Source organism: Caretta caretta, chromosome 1 (genome assembly GCF_965140235.1).
Source record: "Caretta caretta isolate rCarCar2 chromosome 1, rCarCar1.hap1, whole genome shotgun sequence".
Lineage (NCBI taxonomy): Eukaryota > Metazoa > Chordata > Testudines > Cheloniidae > Caretta > Caretta caretta.
The window spans coordinates 12,227,134-12,251,113 of NC_134206.1; the positions used below are offsets into that span (position 1 = coordinate 12,227,134).

The 23,980-nt window shown below is 43.8% G+C and overlaps 1 protein-coding gene and 1 long non-coding RNA gene across 3 annotated transcripts in view; both read left to right on the top strand.

Moving 5' to 3' along the window:
* Window positions 1–23,980, top strand: part of RAB6A (RAB6A, member RAS oncogene family) — a 103,968-nt gene that overhangs the window by 41,207 nt on the left and 38,781 nt on the right. For both annotated transcript variants that reach the window (XM_048839595.2, XM_048839605.2), the window contains exon 2: window positions 21,413–21,471. In XM_048839595.2, coding sequence (XP_048695552.1) covers window positions 21,413–21,471 — 59 coding nt within the window. The remainder of the gene's footprint in view (window positions 1–21,412; window positions 21,472–23,980) is intronic.
* On the top strand, window positions 1,863–3,173 carry LOC125632028 (uncharacterized). Its single transcript, XR_007355146.2, has 3 exons — window positions 1,863–1,974; window positions 2,627–2,851; window positions 2,982–3,173. It is a non-coding gene; the product is annotated as an uncharacterized LOC125632028 (long non-coding RNA).

Sequence of the window (23,980 nt, forward strand, 5' to 3'; positions counted from 1 at the left end):
TCACAGGGCCTAATAACATCAGCCACACTATCAGAGGCTCGTTCACCTGCACATCCACCAATGTGATATATGCCATCATGTGCCAGCAATGCCCCTCTGCCATGTACATTGGTCAAACTGGACAGTCTCTACGTAAAAGAATAAATGGACACAAATCAGATGTCAAGAATTCTAACATTCATAAACCAGTCGGAGAACACTTCAATCTCTCTGGTCACGCAATCACAGACATGAAGGTCGCTATCTTAAAACAAACAAACTTCAAATCCAGACTCCAGCGAGAAACTGCTGAATTGGAATTCATTTGCAAATTGGATACTATTAATTTAGGCTTAAATAGAGACTGGGAGTGGCTAAGTCATTATGCAAGGTAGCCTGTTTCCTCTTGTTTTTTCCTAACCCCCCCCCGCCCCCGCAGATGTTCTGGTTTAACTTGGATTTAAACTTGGAGAATGGTCAGTTTAGATGAGCTATTACCAGCAGGAGAGTGAGTTTGTGTGTGTATGGGGGTGGGGGGGATGTGAGAAAACCTTGATCTATGCAGGAAATAGCCCGACTTGATTATGTAAAGAGTTGTCACTTTGGATGGGCTAGCACCAGCAGGAGAGTGAATTTGTGTGGGGGGGTGGAGGGTGAGAAAACCTGGATTTGTGCTGGAAATGGCCCACCTGTTGATCACTTTAGATAAGCTATTACCAGCAGGACAGTGGGGTGGGAGGAGGTATTGTTTCATGATTTCTGTGTGTATATAAAGTCTGCTGCAGTATCCACGGTAAACATCTGATGAAGTGAGCTGTAGCTCACGAAAGCTCATGCTCAAATAAATTGGTTAGTCTCTAAGGTGCCACAAGTACTCCTTTTCTTTTTGCGAATACAGACTAACACGGCTGTTCCTCTGAAACCTGTGGTACATGCAGTATTAATACAGGACAGTAAGATTCACATGCAACATAACAAGGGGGAAAACCCCACTTTGTCACATCGCCATTACTTACATTCTTGGTCTTCCTTTATGTACTGTCCCTGTTAGCGTAGCACTTTTCGGATAAGCTGCAGTTGATCATATCAGCCATTGACATAAAGTAAATGGCTTTTTTTTTTTGAGTGCGTTCATCTGCTAGGTAGATGTCATCCCTCATTATTTCATGCCATTTCACTCCACTCTGTTACTTACCTTCATGCTTGTTCTGCACCAGACAGTCATAAATATTCATGCAGACTTCCTGCCATCCATTTTGTCTTGTATACTTAGCTGATAGTCTGCTTCTTTAAAAAAAAAAAAAAAAAACCACTCAGGCTTTATCTTAGCATATGAGAGAGCTGAAGGCTGCCTAGTGCTAGTGAGCTAATAGGTAAAATGCTTAAACCTCTGGTTTTGTGGAGTTGCTGGGAGACATGAAGGTCTCTTGAGATCTAGGATATTACTTTTTGTTGAATGATCTTTTCAAGATTTCTTAACAATTCTGCCAAATTGGGGGCACTTGATTTTTCCCTGTTAAAATCCAAGTTGATTAATTCAGAGAATTTCAAATATTCTAGCTTCTTTTACTGTTTTTATTTCTAGCCAGATGCAATAATGAATGTCTAGTCTCCTGTTACTTTTTTTTTAATAAATTGACTGCATCAGATGCTCATTTTTTCTCAGCTTAATGTAGCTGTTCTGACTTGCCAAGTATAGTCCATTTTGGATTAAATCTTCTTTAAGGGCTGAGATGCAACTAATTACAGTATCCAGAGAATAACTGTTAAGATTAGAAGGAAAATGGCTACTAGGTGCCATCAGTCAAGACTGTATGATAAATTTTCCAACTGTGGGGTGGAGATAAGCGCACACTCTTGAAGTAGCTTACAGCGCTGGCTGTTTCCTTCATTCTTTCGTCAGGTGGTGCACTGTGACTGAATTCACTGTCGTCTTGTAGAACTCCCAGATCTTGTGATGCTGGAAGAGGCAGTTATGTTATGTTCTTTCCCCAGGTGAGAAATTTTAATGGGCATACAAGGTAACAAGTTGTGAGCGCTGAAAGATAATGGCAGGGATAGTAACCCAGGTTGAGACTGGAAATGTCTGAGGTGAGCAATACTTATCCTTCCAGTAGACCTGTGCTTGAGGTTTGGGTGCCAGTTCAGCTTTAGATGATGGATTCAGAGAGATTTGGGTTTCTACGGGGTTATATTTTGTAGCTGCTTTTCTTAAGTCAGATAACTCTTGTCACTGGCTTCTGTAGAACTTCTCATGGCCACTGGTAAGTAATGAAAATTCAAGCACAAAACACTTAAATGGATCTTGCCTATAGATCATTAGTCTGGCTGGGTCTGGCACTACCAAGTGGATTGAATTCCAGTGATAAGAGCTCTCAGCTGAGGAATCCTTGGCACCAGATAGCATTAAGACTTTACTTCCGTAAGCAAGCACTACCCAGCCAGTTTCAGCTACCAGAATGACGTGTTAGATGAAAGGTCTCTCATGTAGCTGGGCACCTGGCCATTTATGGGTTTGAAGATAATTGCCAGTGCTTTGAATTGCATCCAGTTATTGGGTTCATTCTGGCCCACTCCACGGGGGGGGGGGGGGCAGATCTCCTATGCTACGTGGGATTTCCATGTGGATTTTGTGGATTGCCCCTAGGAGTCTGCGATGATGGCAACAGACACACAAATGACTGAGGTCTGCATAACAAGCACTTCAGACATCCACAGTTAAAGGGAACTCTTCAGATGCTTGGAGCTGTGGACAGCTACAGGATGAGGGCAGGGAACAGAGCGTATGAATGGAATGGGACGGAACAGAACACAGAGGAAAGGTACAGCTCTGGCCTGTGAAAGGAGAAAGCATCTTTTGGAAGAAACAAAGGTGAGGGAAGAGAATCTACAGGGAAACAGGCAAAAATGGTAAAAGGAGAAAAATGACACTGATTTTAGGCTGGTGAATTTTAATAGATCTATTACCTAGACTGTTCTGTCACCCCTGTTTTTAACTTCAGGGCATGAGAAGGTGGGGAGAAAGCAGGTGGTGTAGCAGACTGCTGCTGTGAAGGACTTGAGCCAACCTACTTCTTTGCATGCATAATTGTAAGAGGCGATTCAGCTGGTGCAGGTATCTTCCTTTTGAAGTGACACTCCAAAGGACAATTATCCTCCACTCTCCCACTCCCCTGAATTTGAATTCATGTGGACCCATCACTGTATCCTTGCTAATTTGTAGAATTTATGATGGCAGTTTTATGCCTTTCTGCTGTGCCACTAACTGTGTCTGAAATAGCTGCTGAGTCTGGTGAGATGTGCAATGGATTTAAGCTCCCTGAAATACTGTCACCATACAACACAGATTTCACTGTGTGCGCGCACGCATTGCACCAGTATGTGAATTAGTATGACTGTGCCATTAATGTGTACAGGATATACAATTCAGACTATAGGGCAGGCAGATAAACTTCAGATTTATCCTCTGGTTCTTTGTTCGTAGCCTTAATTCATCTTGGATACTACAGTGATTAAGTGCTCTAGAAATACCTGGGCACTGGTTTGTCTAATTCCAAGGGCTTGTCTACAAAGAGAAGTAGCCTGGAATAGCTACTTTGCATTAGCTTAAGCTAAAATGCACAAAGGCACTCTTACTGTAGAATGAGTGCCAGCCACAGGAGCTAGTTGTGGAATAGTTGTGGCACTTTAAATTCACGCCCTAACTTATTTTACATTCGTTTCTCTGTGTAGACAAACTCTAACTCCATTGCTGGACAGGGTGTAGCTTTCAGAATCTAGACCATTATCTCATGTTTGGGCTACACCGATCTTTCTCTCTAGCCTGAATGAAGGCAGATTAAAACTCCAGTATCAGAGTCCATTCAAAATACTGCAGTCAGAATCTATCTTCCTTGGTTGTTGTTTGTTGTTGTTTTTATGTCCCCTCCCAACCCCACCCCTTTCAGTCCCTCTTGAGGCTTCCCTTTTTCATCTGCGTTACAGGCAAACTTCTAGCCTTTACTTTTCAAGACTTTTCCCAATTTAGCACCCTTGTCCTTACCTATTCTCTTATCACACCAGATTGTGACTCCTCCCCTTTGCTCTGCTAACAATGCTAGTCTCATCTACTCCCATGAGCATCTCCATTACTTCTTCCCCGACTCTTATCCTCTTATCCATTTAATGCTCTCCCCAAATTGGTTCACGCATATCCTTCATATCCCTTATGGACCACTCTTTAAGCAGGAGGTCTTGCAGATATCTTAGAGAAAGGTAATGGTGTTTTTAGTAGTATCGGTAGTTTGGTTGGTGAAATGCCAAGAAACCTCATATAAGATGAAAAATGTATTGCATCGGCAAGCTTCAGCTCTGCAAATTCTCATTGGCCCACAGTTCCTGTCAAATACGGGAATGTACCTGTTAATTACATCTGTCAGCGAATCACAGCATCAGCAGCACCAGAAAACGGCAGTGCTGTCAAAAGGACAATATCAAATTGATGTATGCCCAGCACAAGGGCTTATCTTCACTAGACTTTTTTTTAACCTTGAGTTAGTTGATTTCCAGTTAACGTTAACATGCCCGTAAAGGCTGGTGGGGACATTCCCCACATTTGATGCAGGCTATAAAATTGTTCTTCAGCCTAGGTCAGTGGTTCTCAAACTTTTTTTCCCCCGGACCACTTGCAAATTGCTGAGGGTCTCAGCAGATCGCTTAATGATCTTTCCAAGTGTTGTTTGTACCATTAGCTAGCTATTGTAAAGTGCTTTGGATAAAAGTGCTATACAAAAAAACCCCGTAATAATTAATGTTTTTTGTTCTACAAAGAAAAGCACACAACTCATATTTTAATATCAGTAGTCTTACCTTTCTGATGTGATGGATGTACCCTCTTTCCTGTGCTGTGACGGCCCCCAAGCTGGGGCTGGGAAGGGAGCGGAGGGTGTCTCTCCCTCTCTCCCCCGCCACAGCAGCCCCCCTGCTGGGGCTGGGAAGGAAGGCCGTCTCTCCCCAGCACAAATTGACAAGGGTTTGGAATAAACGTCTATGGGCAGATTTATTACATAATTCTCCACTGCAGGGCTTTTCCTTTCTCTGCATCTTTTACTACTGGCCACTGTTGGAGATAAGATCCTGGATTAGATAGTCCACTGTTCTGATCTGGTATTGCAGTTCATTTACACAAGGAGAGCATCTTCTGAACAGTGAGAGCAATTTGACAATGGAACAGCTATTCAGTATCATCAATGAAAAATATTTAATGGTGAAAACTTCTGTAGGCAAAGCCTGTAGTAAGAAGAAAGGGCTGGACTGCGTGAGCTGAAAGGTCCCTTTCACCCCTACCATCTGATGGACTTGCTCTATCCTCTTCATTCCTGACATTCCAAAATACAACTTTCATCTTAAGTAAACTTAGAAGCAATAATAAACTTCCTGTAATTAAGTAAGTAAATGAATATTGGTTGCTGCTGGCTCTGTCAGCATCCACAAAAGAATAAGCAAGTTCTGCATACTTCTTTGGGGAATGGGGCAGAATTTCCACTGCATGATAGTGGAGACTACAGAGGAGGATTTTTTTAAATAAGCTGCTTTAATCACTCTCATATTCCCATTCTGCAGTGTGAGAGTGGGCTGACAAATCTAAAAATAAACTTCCTTGATGACTGGCTCACATGGATCGTTTAAGTCAAGTATGAACATGCCCACCGTTGGGGTTTCTTTCTAAATGAGTCTAAAAAAGGCTTTAATGCATCATTCTCCAATGTGCTGTGTCTTTCCGCTCAGCTACACTTCTTCCCTTTCTGTGGCTTTTATTTCTAGCTCTGCCATAGCTTCTCTCTCATGTTTTCACGCTCTCATCTTTCTGATCTTTGAGATCCCATGGATGTCCTGTATACTGAGGACTCAAGATTAGTTTGAGACCAACAATTAGAAAATTTCTAGGACTTGTAATTCACCATATTGCAGCTTTGTCAGTGGTAGCTATAATGCAGTGTCAGGTCATCTGATCCTGCCATGAGTGGGGTTAAACACAGAACAGGGTTAAATGACCATAAAAATGTCTGAGCCTTGCACTACAGCTGTCATTACTGAAGTATGCCTTGGTGAATTATTAGTCCTAGGATAGACAAAAGCCAGTAGGAATAGCTTTAGAAATCCATACTGCAGAATATACACTCAACTCTCTTAGGTCGGATGGGTAACATGTACCTTCCTAAGTGTCCACACCCTCAACTATCTCCCCTTAAAGGAGACCAGCGAAGTGTGGTCGGAGGGACTTAGGTTTATGCTCTTTGTTTGCTTCCTTACAAAGCACACCTGAAAGGGTTTTAAAGTTTCCCTCTGCTTAATTTTTACCTTTAGAAATAACAAGAATGTCAAGCCTTAGTTTTGCTAGAGGAATTCTTGGAGGACCCAGAGAAGTGGATTGGAAATTTTCTCATCTTTTTGCTGGAGAGGGCAGGGGCTATTGAGTCTTTCAGCATATCCTTTTTTTGTCTCCCAGTTTTTCTCCGGGGTGTGTGTGGGAGAGAGAGAAATAGGGGGTTATCAACATTTTGAGGAGCTGAATAAAAATCTTTCACTCTAAATCAGGTTTCACTGCTCTATCTCTGTGAGACCTTAACGTTTGCCATCCCTGTTTTTCCTGGAAGACTTTGTGTAGGAAACCTGAATTTCTAATGTAAAACAGGCAAATCCCTAGAAAAGGGACAGGAAGGACTGTCTGTCTTCATACATCATAAAGGAGCAAAAGTGGCACAATCCCAATTTTTTTCCTTTGTGGGTCACTTTTAATTACTTTGCCTGAACTTCTTACCAAACTCCTGCCTGGCAACAAATGACCTTCTAATCCTGTCTTGGCAGGAAAATGATTTTGCATGATCTAATGGGTCTTTTCCATCTCTAACTTCTCTGAGTCTCCCTAGTGGCTCATTATAGCATGAAACAAAGAGCACTTTTTGTTGCACTGCCAATAGTGGGCAATAGCATATACTGTTAATGCAGGCAAAAAGGAATAGTAGAGACCTGCTATTATTAATTGGTTTTATTAGTGGATGGTTCTTGTGGGGTGTCTGCTTCCGTTGCATTGCATATTAGATGTAGAGCAACATAACATCTTTCAGGAAGCAGAGAAACTCTAAATGTGCATGGTAATTTGTCTGATCAGAACTGTTAGAACCAGAAGCTTATCACCATGACTTCAGTTGTATCTGACTGCTCTGTGAAATGCACGTGTCATTTGGTTCTGGTCTTCCTAACACTCAGCATTTGTCAAATGGACTCGATCAGCCTTTGGGCTTTGATTTCTGAACACTGATTTTGTAAGAAAGTAATCCATAGAAGAGCGCCAGTTTACAAAGTACTGTGTAGAGCAATTTATTTCTTTTTAAACTTAGGAAAAAGCTTGATATTTTAAAAAGCAGTATAGCATGTGGGGCTGGATGGCCTAAGTTAATGGAATGGGAGTAATAGAGCCTGTCTCAGCTCTAGCCTGGGTTAGACCCAAGGCCTGATTTACAAAGTTATTTATGTGTCTGTAAGTACAGGTAGGCACCCAGTAGGGCTTGTAAAAGCACCAAACTTCCTTTGAAGTCACTGTGAGTTAGGCCCTCTCTAACATGCCACAAGGTGCCTGTATACATCTTTAGATACCTTAATACCATTGTAAACCTGGCCCCAAGTTACTCTCACCTTGCCTCTGGCCTGTGTGAAATGAATTGGAGGTCTCACTGGACAAGCATTCATGCCACAAACTGCTGCTCCTTTTGATACCCTTGTGGTCAGACTTAGCAGAGCTCACCCACTGAGTGGGACATGGAGACTTCTATCCTACACGTCTGGTCTCTTGAGGTCAGGGCTGGGACACGCTGGTGGTGCAATGAGAAGGGAGCCTACATTGCTGCAGGGGCTTTAACAAATACACTGTCTCCAGCACATTTCATTAGCCCTGTTGCCTTAATCCCTTCCTGTAAACAACAAAGCATGCTTCCCACCTTTCTGTATTGTAACATGCTATGTTCTGGTTGCACAGAGCCCTGCAAGATTGGGGCACTGAACTCTCACTCTAATGGAGTTGAGGGCATCCAGCAGCTCAAGTGATCCTGCCCTTCGATTGTTATGACGTGCAGAATGGTCACACCCTAGCACTCGGCTTTTTAAGAAGAAATGTACGCCAGTTCCCCCGTACAAGGAGCCTAATTTCATCTGTTGAGGAGAGCTGAGCTGTATGAGCAAGGAGGAGGAATCCTCTGAGTCCTGCCTGCTTGAGAGGGGAGGTATGACAGCACTATAGCAGGCAGAGAAGAGTAGATCTGCCTTAGGGTGATCAGCATCTGCTTTTAAAAGCCCTCTGGGAGCTGCATTTTTCTCACTGGCAAAGGCTGGATGAGCCTGCTTTTCGTTCCCACCAGCAGTATGCTTTCCTTGGGGGGAGCTACTGAGTTGCTGCTAATGGAATTGGCTCCTGGAGCTGGGAAAACATCATCCTACCTTGTTTATATAACTACTGGGGGGAGCAGCGGGGGGATGTCTGTATCTTTTCAGTTCCGGCTTCTGCTTTTAATGCATTTGGCTTAGGTAATTTTTTGGATGTTTTAAAAAGAGGCAATTTTAGTGCTTTTCAGAGGTGCCAGACTGAATATGAAGTCTTCTAGCCCCCTGACATAAGAACATACGAATAGCCATACTAGGTCAGACCAAAGGTCCATCTAGCCCAGTATCCTGTATTCCAATAGTAGCCAATGCCAGCATCCCCAGAGGGAATGAACAGAACAGGTAATCATCAAGTGATCCATACCCTGTTGCCCATTTTCAGCGTCTGGCAAACAGAGGCTAGGGATACCGTCCTTGCCCATCCTGGCTAATAGGCATTGATTTATCCATTAATTTGTCTAGTTCTTTTTTGAACCCTCTTATAGTCTTGGCCTTTACAACATCCTCTGGCAAGGAGTTCCACAAGTTGACTGTGCATTATGTGAAAAAATACTTCCTTTTGTTCGTTTTAAATGTGACAGTCCTAGCATGACCAATGGTTCTGAAAACCGCCCATCATCCCTCAATCTTGACCTTCTATAGTCTCCCTTCCCATGCGATCCTTGGCTTCTGCAGAAACTGTCTGCAGGGTTTCATAGTGGTGGTGTCGGACACAGATAACTCCACGACTACTTCTTGCGTACACGCACCGTGTCTCAGGTGACATGTGACCAGGATTCATCACTGAATTTGGTCCGCTGGTTGGCTAAATTAGGTTCCCTGGCTCGGGCCGGGTATTGACATGGAGTGCAAAGTGGATGCTGATCCAGGCCTCCCAACATCATCACTAGCAACTGAACTCCGGCCATCAGCTCATGTTGTATACCACCAGACTGGCATCAGTATCTCTTATCCCCAGTAACAGAGGAGATGGGGGGGGGGGGGGGGGGGATTGTCCTGCACCACCCCCTTTATCAACAGTTGTGCATTGCCCCTGTCCAGTAAGATTTTATAAAAGCCTCAAGTGCAGAGGGGTGATCACTTGTCAAAGACAATCAGATAGCTCCCACTTGTGAATTTTGATAGCTCTTTAGAATAGCTTGCCACCCCGTCCCCCCGCCCCAAACCAGGGCACCTATTGAATCCCTGCACTGCCTTAGTTTAATAGAAAGGAGCATGGATTGCAGTAACTGCCTTTGATTAGCCACAAACAGCTATGGGTTCAAATTCACCCTTTAAACTAAGGGTTGGGGAAAGCAGACAGGTGCGAAGGAGCACGTGGTTTGGACATCCCTTAAGGGAGGATCTATAAATGGAGATTCTCTGTCCTAATGAGGAGAGATGGAAGATTAAAAAAAAAAACAGGTAAGATTTGATGAGAAACAAAGAAGAAAAAATCCCATTCAGTTACATCATGTAATGGAAGACAGCTAAAAGGTGACAAGTTTTTAAAGTGCTTATATACCAGTGCTAGAAGTCTAAATAATAAGATGGGTGAACTAGAGTGCCTCATATTAAATGAGGATATTGATATAATAGGCATCACACAAACTTGGTGGAATGAGGATAATCAATGGGACACAGTAATACCAGGGTATAAAATATATCAGAAGGACAGAACAGTCTTGCTGGTGGCGGAATGGCACTATTTGTGAAAGAAAGCATAGAATCAAATGAAGTAAAAATCTTAAATGAACCAAACTGTACCACAGAATCTCTATGGAGAGTAATTCCATGCCTGAGTAATAAGAATCTAGCAGTAGGGATATATTACTGACCACCTGACCAGGATGGTGTAGTGACTGAAATGTTCAGGGAGATTAGAGAGGCTATTAAAAAAAAAACCTCAATAATAATGGGGGGTTTCAACTATCCCCATATTTACTGGGTACATGTCACATCAGGAAGGGATGCAGAGATAAAGTTTCTTGACACCTTAAATGAGGAGAGGCAATTCTTGATTTAGTCCTAAGTGGAGTACAGGATCAGGTCCAAGTGGTGAATATAGCTGGTCCCCTTGGTAATAGTGACCATAGTATAATTAAATGTAACATCCCTGTGATGGGTAAAACGCCACAGCAGCCCAACACTGTAGCATTTAATTTAAAAAAGGGGAACTACACAAAAATGAGGAGGTTAGTGAAACACAAATTAAAAGGTACAACACCAAAAGTAAAATCCGTGCCAGCTGCATGGAAACTTTTTAAAGACACCATAATAGAGGCTCAACTTGAATGTATACCCCAAATTAAAAAACATAGTAAGAGAACCAAAAAGGAGCCATCGTGGCTAAACAAAGTAAAAGAAGCAGTGAGTGACAAAAAGGTATCTTTTAAAAAGTGGAAGTTAAATCCTAATGAGGAAAATAGAAAGCAGTCTAAACTCTGGCAAATGAAGTGTAAAAATATAATTAGGAAAGCCAAAAAAGAATTTGAAGAACAGCTAGCCAAAGACTCAAAAAGTAATAGCAAATTACATCAGAAGCAGGAAGCTTACTGAACAACCAGCGGGGCCACTTGATGATCAAGATACTAAAGGAGCACTCAAGGACAATAAGGCCATTGTGGAGAAACTTAAATGAATTCTTTGCATCAAACTTCATGGTTGAGGATGTGAGGAAGATTCCCAAACTTGAGCCATCTAGGTGACAAATTTGAGGAACTGTCCCAGATTAAGGTGTCACTAGAGGAGGTTTTGGAACAAATGATAACCTAAACAGTAATAAGTCACCAGGACCAGATGATATTCACCCAAGAGTTCTGAAGGAACTCAAATGTGAAATTGCAGGACTACTAACTGTCATCTGTAATCTATCATTTAAATCAGCTTCAGTACCAAACAACTGGAGGATAGCTAATGTGACACCTATTTTTAAAAAGGGCTCCTGAGGTGATCTTGGCAATTACAGGCCAGTAAGCCTGACTTCAGTATCAGGCAAACTGGTTAGCATTTACCTTTTGTTGCATTCTCCGGACCAGGGCTAACCTTATGACCAATATGCAGAGGCAGAAAAAACTCCTGACACTGATCTTTAGCTTCCTTAATATTTTTCTGTCTTGTGCAGATCAAACATTCCCCAAAATGTGGGTCTGGTGCTTTGTATGAGAACAAATCTTAATTTTTCTTTTTCTTTTTTATCCATTTTTATTTGCTAGCCTTTCATCTTTTCCAAAAACTCCCTGCTGTGACGTCCCTTACCTCATTATACAGTTCAGCATGTGATTGCTGAATCTCACCTTTGATTTTCCTTATTTTGGAGAGTCATCGGAAAGTAAATCTAAGGTAGCTATTTTGGCTTTCAAATATGCTGTTGCTAACTAAAGACTTTTTCCCTAACTGCCAGCTCACTGTACCATAGTTGTGTAGGCACTGCAGTGTTGGCAGGAGTAAAAAAGTAGCAAAATAGTCAGCTGATTGGACTCTGCAACATGCAGTGAATATGTTAACAAGGTGCCATTTTATTTAGTCACTCTTCTGATCAGACCCTCTCTATATAATTGGATATTAGTTTTATAGGTATGTTTTGACGAGCAAAAAAGGTGTGTCCACTCTCCAGTTCATAGAATTTAAGGCCAAAAGGAACCAATGTATCATGTAGTCTGACAGGCCATAGAACATTATCCATTAACCCCTGTATTGAGCCCAATAACTTATGTCTGACTAAAGCAGATCTTCCAAAAAGGCATCCAGTCTTGAGCTGAAGACAGAAAGGGATAGAGAATGTCACTTCCCGTGGTAGCTTGTTCCAGTGGTTAACCACCTGCACTGTTAAAAATCTGGGCCTTATTTCTAATTAGAATTTGTCTGGCTTCAACTTCCAGGCATTGGTTCTCGTTCTGCCTTTTTCTGATGGATTAAAGAGCCCTTTAGTACCCGCTACTTTCTCCCCATGAAGGTACTTCTACACTAGGGGTGGCCAAACCGCAGCTCACAAGCCCCATGCAGCTCTTTTACAGTTAGTGCGGCTTGTGGAGGCCCCCCACTCCATTCTCCATTCACCAGATGGTAGGGGGTGGGGGATCGGGGCTTCTGCCCTGCGGCCGGGGGGGGGGCGGGGCAAGGGGGGAGAGGGGCTTCTGCTCAGCGGGGAGAGGGGTTCTCGGTGCCTTAGACCTGTGAGGCATGCCTGCTGAACTCCCTAGCCCCAGCAGGCGCCTCCAATGGAGCGAAGCTGAGCCCCAGCAGGCACACCCAGCTCTCAAACTTCTGAAGATTATTGTATGCGGCTCGGAGGGTCAGTAAGTTTGGCTGCCCCTGTTATAGATTCATAGATATTAAGGTCAGAAGGGACCATTTTGATCATCTAGTCTGACCTCCTGCACAATGCAGGACACAATCTCACCCACCCACTCCTGCGATAAACCTCTCACCTATGTCTGAGCTATTGAAGTCCTCAAACCGTGGTTTAAAGACTTCAAGGAGCAGAGAATCCTCCAGCAAGTGATCTGTGCCCCATGCTACAGAGGAAGGTGAAAAACCTCCAGGGCCTCTTCCAATCTGCCCTGGAGGAAAATTCCTTCCCGACCCCAAATATGGCGATCAGCTGAACCGTGAGCATATGGGCAAGATTCACCAGCCAGATACCCAGGAAAGAATTCTCTGTAGTAACTCAGATTCCATCTAACATCCCATCACAGGCCATTGGGCCTATTTATCATGAATATTTAAAGATCAATTAATTGCCAAAATCATGTTATCCCATCATACCATCTCCTCCATAAACTTATTGAGTTTAATCTTGAAGCCAGATAAGTCTCTTGCCCCCACTGCTTCCCTTGGAAGGCTATTCCAAAACTTCACTCCTCTGATGGTTAGAAACCTTTGTCTAATTTCAAGTCTAAACTTCCTGATGACCAGTTTATATCCATTTGTTCTTGTGTCCACATTGGTACTGAGCTTAAATAATTCTTCTCCCTCCGTGGTATTTATCACTCTGATATATTTATAGAGAGCAATCATCTCCCCTCAGCCTTCTTTTAGTTAGGCCAAACAAGCCAAGCTCTTTGAGTCTCCTTTCATAAGACAGGTTTTCCATTCCTCGGATCATCCTAGTAGCCCTTCTCTGTACTTGTTCCAGTTTGAATTCATCCTTCTTAAACATGGGAGACCAGAACTGCACACAGTATTCCAGATGAGGTCTGACCAGTGCCTTGTATAACGGTACTAAAACCTCCTTGTCTCTACTGGAAATACCTCGCCTGATGTATCCCAAGACCGCATTAGCTTTTTTCACGGCCATATCACATTATCGGGTCATAGTCATCCTGTGATCAACCAATACTCCAAGGTCCTTCTCCTCCTCCGTTACTTCTAATTGATGCGTCCCCAGCTTATAACTAAAATTCTTGTTCTTAATCCCTAAATGCATGACCTTACACTTCTCACTATTAAATTTCATCCTATTACTATTACTCCAGTTTACAAGGTCATAGACTGTAATCAAGTCACAGCTCACTCCTTCTGACAAGCTTAACCGATCTGAGCTCTTTAAGTCTCTCAGTATAATGCATTTTTTCCAGCCCGTAATCACTTCTGTGGCTCTTTCCTGCATTCTCTCCTATTTTTCAATATCCCTTTTAAAAAGTGGACACCAGAACTCGTGTGTATGTGTGTATGTATCTATTACTATATGTAGTTATTCCACTATCTATCTCACCGGTGCCATATACCTCCCTTCTCTTACTCACTACTCCCCTGTCTATATACATCCAAGGATGGCATTAGCCCTTTTTGCCACAGCATTGCACTGGAAGCTTGTGTTGTCCCCGAAGTCCTTTTTTATCTTAACGTGAATGCAGTGCCTTGTTAAGAGGCAGGCTAAGGTGTCTGAAAAGTTGTTGGTTGGCTGTCTTGTAGCCTAGAGGAGAACATGGACTATAATAGAGCCTGCCAATGCTGCTTTAAATGTGTGAACTTGCCTCTTAATGAGGCTTTTGAGTCTGATTGCGCTAACATAAGGTATTTTTCCTCCATTTGCTGATGGAGACATGGCCAAAGACTCACCGCCTGACTCGTTTTCTGCTTTCTTCTGGATGCGTTTCTCTCTGGGTTCCTTCATATTTCCAACAAAATTTCTGGATGTTGACCTTGTGTGTTGGTCTCTAGGCAGCGAGCCTCCCAGCCCGGATCACCAGACTCAGGCTAGTGGGGCTTGTGATAACGCTCTAACACAAGCTGTGTGGACAGCTCTGTGAAGTTGTGGGGTGGGCTGGAGCTCAGGGGCTGAAGTCTGAGGGTAGTGGGGGAGGGAGCTTTTGAGCCTGAAATGCAACTCCAAAGCACCATCTACACAGCTATTTTTAAAGTGCCAGTACAAGCCCGGCAAACCTGAGGCCTTGTCCACACTACCGAGTTTTGTTGACAAAAGTTATGCCGATGATCAAAAGGTGTTATAATTACATCACTAGTGCATATTCACCCTACGCTCCCTCTGTTGGCAGAGCACATCCACATTTGGTGCTTTATCATTGATAGTGAGAGCAGTGCATTATGGGTAGCTATCCCACTGTGCTACTCGCCACCTTCTGCAGCTAGGCATTGTGGGAAGGTATGTGGACTCAGTGTCCCATGATGTTTTTTTCTGTCTCAGTATTCCAGGGGCTTCCAACTCGTTTCGTGTCATTTTTCAACAGCCCCTGTTTACTGTGCGCCCACCATCTCTTTCTGAAAGGATGAATCCAGCACTGTTATGAACACATCATGGCTGGTCATGCAGTATATCATTAATTCCCAATCTGAACAGGAATCAGAGTTCCCTGGCCTGTTGTATGCCATGGAAAGAAACAACACCAGATTACTTTTGGCATTCACAAAGCAGCTGCACATGGTGGACTGTCGCTTTTGGACTCAGGAAACAAGTACTCAGTGCTAGGATTGCATAGTTATGCAGGTCTGGGATGCCGAGCAGTGGCTGCAGAACTTTCGGATGCAGAAAGCCACCTTCCTGGAATTGTTTGGGGAGCTCGCCACAGCACAATGGCACAAGGACACCAGAATGAGAGTTGCCCTCTCAGTGGAGAAGCGCATGGCGATCCCCGTGTGGAAACTGACCAATCCAGACTGCTACCACTTGGTTGTGAATCAGTTTGGAGCTGGAAAGTCGACCCGTGGGGCTTCGTTAATGCAAGTGTGCAGGGCCATTAATCACATCCTGCTATGAAAGACTGTGACTCTTTGACATGTCCATGAAATAGTGGATGGCTTTGCGGCAATGGGATTCCCTAACTGTAGAAGGGCGATAGATGGAGCACATATTCCAATTTTGTCCTCGGACCATCTTGTAATGGAGTACACCAGTAGAAAGTGGTACTTCTCTATGGCATTGCAGGCGCTTGTGGATCATCGTGGGCTTTTCACTGACATCAGCGCAGGGTGGTCTGAGAAGGTGCGTTATGCACACATCTTCAGAAACACTGGCTTATACAGAAAACCACAAGCAGGGATTTTCTTTCCAAACTAGAAGATTCCAATGGGGGATGTTGAAATGCCCATAGTGATCCTGGGAGATCCGAGCAGCATCAACTAAAAAAAAAAAATCACTTACCAGGGTTCTTCTCTTCTGTGTCATGCACGCCAGAGACGAACTGCTGGGTCTGGCTAGACTTCTCCGGAGTGGAAAAGAGATCCTGACTCACTGCACCAATGACTACCCTGCCCTGTTCTCTACATTGTCCTCCAACTCAACATCCTTAGCCACAACTTTGCCCTTGGGGTTGCTTCCACTGTCTTCCGCCTCCGGTCCCACCTAAGTATCCATGGGGCTCTTGGCAGTGGAGGTGGCGTCACTGCCTAGGATAGCATCCAGCTCCTTATAGAAGCAGCAGGTCTTCAGCACAGCACCAGAGCAACGGTTTGCCTCCCTTGCCTTCTGGTATGTCTGCTTCAGTTCCTTTATCTTTGTTTGGCACTGCACTGTGTTCTGTTCGTAGGAATTGAAGTTCTTGCAGCTGGAGCACAGCTGGGACTGGACAGCCTGTTCCCCATATACTCAGCAGATCCAACAACTCAGCTGTGGCCCAAATGGGAGAGCGTTTGCTGCTTGGAACCGCCATGGTCACCTGGGAAAATGCAATATGAGTTCTTCATGCCGAGCAAAACATGAAGTGGAATTTCAAAAATTCCCAGGCCTTTAAAGTGGGAGACATAGATGCCTGTGTACCTGGATGCAGGGCAGTGGAGTTTGAACTGCTGACTAGAGTGGTCAGGATGGGCATTATGGGACACCTCCTGGAGGCTATTTACAGCGACAAAACCAAGCGTGGTGTCTACACCGATGCTTTGTTGATCTAACTGTGTCACAAAAGGCTCTGCGCCTCTCGTCGAGATGGTTTTATTTTGTCAACAAAAGTCTGTAGTGTAAACTAGACCTGTGTCTGTCCAACTGGGAAGCTCGCCGCCACAGGCAGTTAAGACTTATATCCTGAGTCTGTCTGGCACAGCTATTACACTGCTCCATCTAGTGGGGCAAGGATTTTTATTGTCTGTCCGTCCGTCCCTCTCCCCCCCCCACCCCCATTTTGACAGAGATGATCATTTTAGAAGTCTTTTCCCTTTGTTGATGGCTTTGCTGTCTATATTCAGCTTTGATTCTCCTCCCCCAAAAACATATTGTCATGAAACAGAACGTTGTTTAAAATCAGCCCTGTTTCAGGTGCTGTAAGTCAAGTGTATGTTCAGTAGAGACTGACATGGTTCTGATCCTGAACTGTAAAGTGAGATAGAAGTGAAAACGGAACTTGAATTACTGTGACGTAAGGGCAAAAGCAAACTGAACTCTGGCTCCATGGCCCTCCCTCTGTGTAAGGTGAATGAACAATAATCAACTTGCTAAAAAGGCCATATCTACACTACAGACGCCGCAGCAGCATAGTTACGGTGCCATGGCTATGCTGCTGTAACCCTATAGTGTAGATGTGGACTACAGCAACCGAAGAAGTTTCCTGTGCTGTAGGAACTCCACCTTTCTGAATGACAGGAGCTAGGTCAGTGGAAGCATTCTTCATTGACCTTGCTATGTCTGCACTGGGGGTTATGTTGGCACAGCTATGGTGCTCAGGAGTGTGGATTTTTCCACATCCCTGAACACAGCACCTATGTCAACCTAACTTTTAAGTGTAGACTAGACCAGACCACTAGCTGTGGGATCTGGCCTGTCTTCACATCCTTCTCAAGCCACTATATTTAAGTTCAACCAACCCCAACCCTCCCTCCCCCCGCCCCGTTTTCATGCCTAGTTAAATGTCAGTATAAAGCTTGGGCCTGCCTGAGACCACGTCTCTCCCTGTGTGACAGCACCGCAGCGGTGATCAGGGTGGAGTTTTTAGGTTTTGTTTAACTCCTTTCCCCTATCTTAGTATACTGGGGAAATGAATTAACCAACATGTAACGTTGTTAATCACTATTTAGTACTTGGTGTGGAGTCGTGTGTAAAAGCATATGAGGTGGTCTAAATGATGTGAAACATGTTGACTGAAACCTATCTCCTTTTCCTGGTGTAGGCTGAGGCCTGGTCTACACCAAAATATTAGCTTGACCTAGCTACATCATTCAAGGCTGTGAGGAATTTCACACCCTGTGTTACATAGTTAGGTTGGTCTAACGCCCACTGTACTTGCAGCTAGGTCGACGGAAGAATTAAGAAGTGGATTGACTACATCAAAAGGAAAAGAACCCTTCCATCGATGTAGGAAGTGTCTGTGCTGCAGTAGCTCTGCTGCAGTGCCGTAGCTTGGCAGCTGTAGGGTAGATACACCCAAAGCCTTTGATAGCAAGGGACTGCTGGCAAGACAGCTTCCATGAGTGGCCTTTGGCTCTTGGTGTGGAATAGCCAGTTTGAATTCCAGGGCATTCCTCAAGGCCCACCTATAATCTTTTGTGAGCTTGGGGCATCCGGGGCCATTCTGAGGTGAGAAAAATATTTTTGTTTTTGTTTTTTGCTGTTTCTTTGCCTTTTGGCTTGTGATGGAGGGCATGGGGAAGTTGCCTTATACAGGCTCTGTTCCAAATATTGTAGGATTGGCTCTTTGAAATGAGTGTTAAGCCTATACAGCTTCAGGGTGGGTGCCTGTTTATATAAATCCAAACCCATGAATTTCAAAATCTGAGGCTCACCGATCCCACTGGCTCTATAATTTAAGAGAAAGTGCGGATACTGTTGGTTCCAATCACTTAGCTCTCACTTCTACCTAGACTCTTAAAGCAAGTTTGCACTTAGAAATGTGATATTTTCATAGTCGTGGAATTAAAACTGTAAACAGTCGGTATCAAGCCTAACCTGATTCGGTAACTATTGATTCATTTTGTAAGGAGAACCTTTTTTCCCTTAAAGAAAAAGAAGAGTCTTTGAACTGAAGTGCATCCAAATTACCAGTACGTAGGTTGAAATAGTTTCAATTCAAATTAAACCCAACAGCAATCACCTTTTCTCTCCCCCGCACCTGCTGTTTGATTCTGGAAAGGTAGTTTAAATGAGGGTGTTGGGGTGTAGGGAGATATGGCAAGTGATAAGAAAGAGAACCTTCCTGTCTGGTGGATCTGTATTTTCAGCAGAGATTGCTTCCAAGAGATCCAGAAGTACAGGAGAGGAGTTCTAGAAGCTCGTGCTGGCAGCCTGCTGGCATGTTTTGAAGTACCTGCAGTGTATGCTTCACTGGGCATGATGATTGGTAGTCCTGTTGTCGATCCTTTCAGTGCTCTGTCATAGTAAGATGGATTTGCTCTTGGTGGTGCAGGGAGATACAGATTGACCTCACTGTACCTCAGGACTCCCGAGAGAACCAGCTCAGTGGTAGTTACCTGCCCACTCTCAGAATTTCCATTGGGGACTCTGTAAATTACTCATAGAGGTGCAGTGAGGATTTGTTAAGTCAGCTCTTCTCCAGAGTTTCTTGGCCAGATCCACTGCTCCCATTCTTTGAGCTATGCAAGCACCCTTATGGAGGGAAGGTGCTGTTCTGTTTTGTTGCATCCTTCTGATACACCTTCAACTAGTGGCACTGCACCAGGGTCTACATCAGCATAGATGCTGGAGTGAATCATGCGGCAAAGTTAATCTGAGACTTGCAGTGTCTAGATCTGTGACTGACCACTGCTTTGTGTTCACTCTGCACCACATCTCCCTGTTCGACATACTTGTATTCTGTTGCGTAGGGTTCCCAGGACAAATCTGAATAAATGTGGGACTACCTCTGCTCTATCTCAGATGCTTGCTGCCTAAAGCTATACATTGAAGGGAATATTTGTTACATCTTTACAAAGGCAGCCTTCGAACTTCTTGTGAAATTTGATTATGCTTACAGGGTGGAAGCATTTATGAATTCATGGAGAAAGTCGCATCTGGACTCAAGGGCTCTGTCTCAAAGGCTCCTTGTTGGAAGCTGCAGATTTCATTTCTTATAGCAGAGCTGGATTCAAAAGGAAGCAATGGTGAAATTCATGGACGCTGGAAATAGAATCAAATGCTCTGTTGGGGTGGCCTTAGAGAGCCCTTGTTTGTAGAAGTTTGGGCCAATGTTGTCAAAAAGACAAGTGATTCATGGTCCTTTTTCATGGTCTCCCCAGTCCCCACCCCCACTTTCTGGAAGGCTACATGCTACTGCTTGTGGGGGGCATCTGGTGGTTCTCAGTGCCGCCGGAACAGAGAAGCTCTGGCTATTGCTGAAGTCTACAGCCCTGTGCAAGTTGAGCTGCCACATCTTCAGCTGCGTTGTGTGGGTGGGTAGCGTGGAGGTAATGCAGCTCTCCCTTTTTGTCTGTTCTGCACCACCTGAACTAGCCTGTATGGAAATCACTGCACTGGTTCTTATGGAAGGCCCTATGGCGGTGTGGAGTACAACAGAGAAGCATAGTGCATGGCAGTTGCTTAGCACTAGAAGTACAGTGCAAGGATTTTAAAATGCCAGACTGTGATGAGGCACAAGAAGGGATTTGGTTTCACCAGCCTCACACTCCTCCTCTTCTATTTTCTTACTGACTCCTTTAGTCTAAACTGGCTCAGAAATAAGAGCAAGTGGTGGACTAGGTAGAAAAGGAGTTTGAGTCAGGTCACTTGTGTCCTCATCCCAGCTTAGCCACTGACATGTCACTCAGAAGCTAGCTGCCTTAGTGTGCCTGATTTACATTGGGTATGTTACTTCTTACCTGCCTCAGGGAGACATAAGCTTTTGACAGAGTGCTTTGAAATCTCTGATAAATGCTAACGAAGCACACAGTACTAATAAACATAGTGATGGAGATCCATTAACAATGGCATGATACAGGATCTAAGATATTAGGTGATCTACCTCTCCTACCAATCCTGAAATGCAGCCACCATCAGATGGAATGTGGGAGCTATTTAACACTGCACATACCTGCATATGCTGCAAGGGGTAATACATGTGTTGTCTGCAAGGGTGGATCGAAGCTGATGTGGTGGTGAGGAGTATAAAGTAGATTCTGTCCAGGCTTTCTGTGGGCAGGGGGCCTGCCAACTTTAGTGCATTTCCATCCTGTCTTGTGGTAGTGACTACTAGTTATGTCAGGTGCATGTGTAGTGTGAGTTAATGGAGATCAGAGGTAAAATTTTCAAAAGTGAGGCCCAGATACACAAAGATGTTTAGGCTCCTAACTCCCATTGAAATCTAGCTAGGAACCGAAATACCTTTGTGGATCTGGGCCTAAGACACTTTTGAGAATGGGCACAATTGGCTAAATTTTAAAATCAAACACAATAATTTGAAATTAATGTTGTAGTTGGATCTGTTGTTTGCTTTTTTTGTGTGCATTTAACTTTAATTTCTTAAATATCTGAATGGCTTTCAGAAAAAAGGTAGTGACTCTTGCAACAATTACATCAACTGAGTTCCTTTTTACCCTTGGCCAGTTTAATTGCACAGTATTGATTGATGGAACACCAGTTAAAACTGGAATGCAGTGTTTGGTCACTTGTTCTAATTTCACACTAAAAACTGTTCCTTGAACCTGTTTTTCTGTTTTCTAGTGGGGAAGACCTCCTTGATCACCAGGTTCATGTATGACAGCTTTGACAACACCTATCAGGTAATAGAATCAATCTCAGCATTTTATGGGCCCCAATCTTGTCAAACTGTTTTTCACATGAGGCCTCTACTTGACTCTAGTGAGTGAGGGTTTGCTGATCAGCCAGTATCCTAAATATATTTATTTGGTTTTAAAGCTTTAAACTTATAAAAATACACCCCACCCCACCATTGACTTCTTCATATAACATTGGAATTTGCATTGTAGCTGACCAATGGGCAGGTGATCCCTCCGCTTTGAAGCGGAAAGCCAGTCTCCTTGAGAAGTGGCTGTTCTCAACTATTGGGATAGCTCTGCCATTCCCTTCCTTGCTTGTTGCCAAAACTTCATGGACCTTATTCACCCCTAACGTAACTCTAGTGATGGTGATGGAAATACAGCAGGAGTGACTCTGGAACGTACTGATGTGAGTGGAGTTACCACCAGAAACTTGGAACCATGTTTGCTGGTGCAAGACTGGGAAGAAAGCTGTTCCACAATGGACTCCTGGCTTGGGCACACCGTGGGACTCGAGGGTCTGTGGAGCATAGAGGGGAGAAATGAGTAGTTCGTTGTTTAAAAAATGTGTGTCTCGCTCCTGCTATCTAAGCAGAGCTCTGTGTAGCTCAAAAGCTTGTTTCTCTCTCTCTCTCCAACAGAAGTTTTATTACCTCCCCCAACTTGTCTCTCTAATATTCTGGGACCAACATGGCTACTGCACCACTGTATAAAACTATTAAGGGCAGGTCCAGGCATAGTTCTCTCATGTCCCACCTCGGGTTTGAACTGGCAGCATGGTTTCTGACTGCTGGCAACAGGAGGCTGTAATAGTAGTTGCTGCTATTTACTCTGTTCAGCTCTGTAGAGCCAACACAGCTGTGTGTTAGCTGGATTCTATTCTGACTACATAAGCAAACCATGTTCTGGTTGACTCATGAGCCAGGAAGAACCCAGTTCTCACATTCTAGCTTGATCTTGCAAGGCAGCTACAAAAAACGTTGTTTTTTTCATAAGTGGAGCATGTTTGCTCTGGCAGCCATCAATCATGAAACCAAATGCCACTGTTACAGAGCCCCTTCTTGAAACAAATCTGCATTATGTTACTTATTTACAGTCCCATCTCACCCATCACATGCTAAGCACTTTCCAAACAGACAGTCCCTGTCCTGAAGACCAGTCCTCTATATTTATATTTTTTAAAAACCCAGTACTGTAGTTGTTCTCCACTTAAACTTGTAAAAGCATTTTTGGGAGATTCTGTCATAGCCTTTCCTCCTTATTAATGGTTTCTTTCCTGTTTCTCCATAGTTCCCCATCACTGCTGCTAGGCAAGTCGGACAGAACTAAATGCAAGTTCCCATTAAATCAGCAGTGTTAGCAAAGCTTCTGTGGTCTAGGGTGACTACAGTACACATTAGCCTCTCCTGGGAGCAAACATCCTTGCAGATTCTGCCCACAGTAATTACATGGACATGTTAAAGCAGTGCTTTTATTTAATCATCTCTCTTTCCAACAGTACTTTTTTCTTTCAGTTCTATTTTTTTCTCTGTGGACTCTGTGTCCTAGTTTTACTTGGAGAGCTTTGACCCTCAAACTTTATGTTAATGCAGCTGTCTCCATGGGAAGATGTCTGATGTAATAAACTGATTGCAAAATGAATGAGTGGGACTTAGTTAGAGAAATCTTGGGGGCTTATCAAATAATCAGCTTCAATTTACCTGTCACTGATGTGTGCCTAGCTTTGTACTTGTATGGCACCATTCACCTGAGGATGTTTAGTTTTACAAACATGATCATGACTCAGAGGCTGGGAAATATTATTCCAGAGTTTACATAACAGGAAGGGGGGATAAAGTTCCACCAGGTTAAGTGACTTGACCAGGATCGCACAGCAAGTCAATGGCAGAGCCAGAACCCAGATTCCCTGCAGCCCAGTACCAAGTTCTGAATAGCTGAGCCCTGTCAAAAGTCCAGTACCGTACCTTGAACTGTGTTTGGCTAATTTTAGCTATAGGTAAGTTGACAGATGATCTTATCTTCTGGTGCCTTTTGACAAATTTGGGTGCACTCTTTATTTCTGAAAGCTTCCACAACCAATCACTAGAGCCATATTTGTCGGGTTCAGTTATAAATAGGAAGCTTGTGTTTGATAAAATATTCCTTGCTTTGTGTGGGTTTTTTATTCCCAAGTTGCCAAGTAAGAGGCGTGCTGCTGTTGCTCATCGGTTATTAATAAGCTGCTTTCAGGAAAGCAGCAGTTGTGCAGACATACAAATCAGCAGAGGGTTCCCTGCTGTGTGTTTTGGGGGGAGGGGGTGCGGGACACATGAGAAATAAAATGTGACGTTTGGCAAAGTATGTTCATAACAGGAATGGAACCCTTTGCCTGCAGGTGGGGTTGGGAGAGGCTGCATTGTAGATATTATGCAGTGCTGGAGAGCAAGGAAAGGCCAGCAAGGACAGAGGCCCCAAATTACCTGCCACACTTTTAAACAGCTGAGTAGCAACTTACTGACCACTTGCTCTTCTG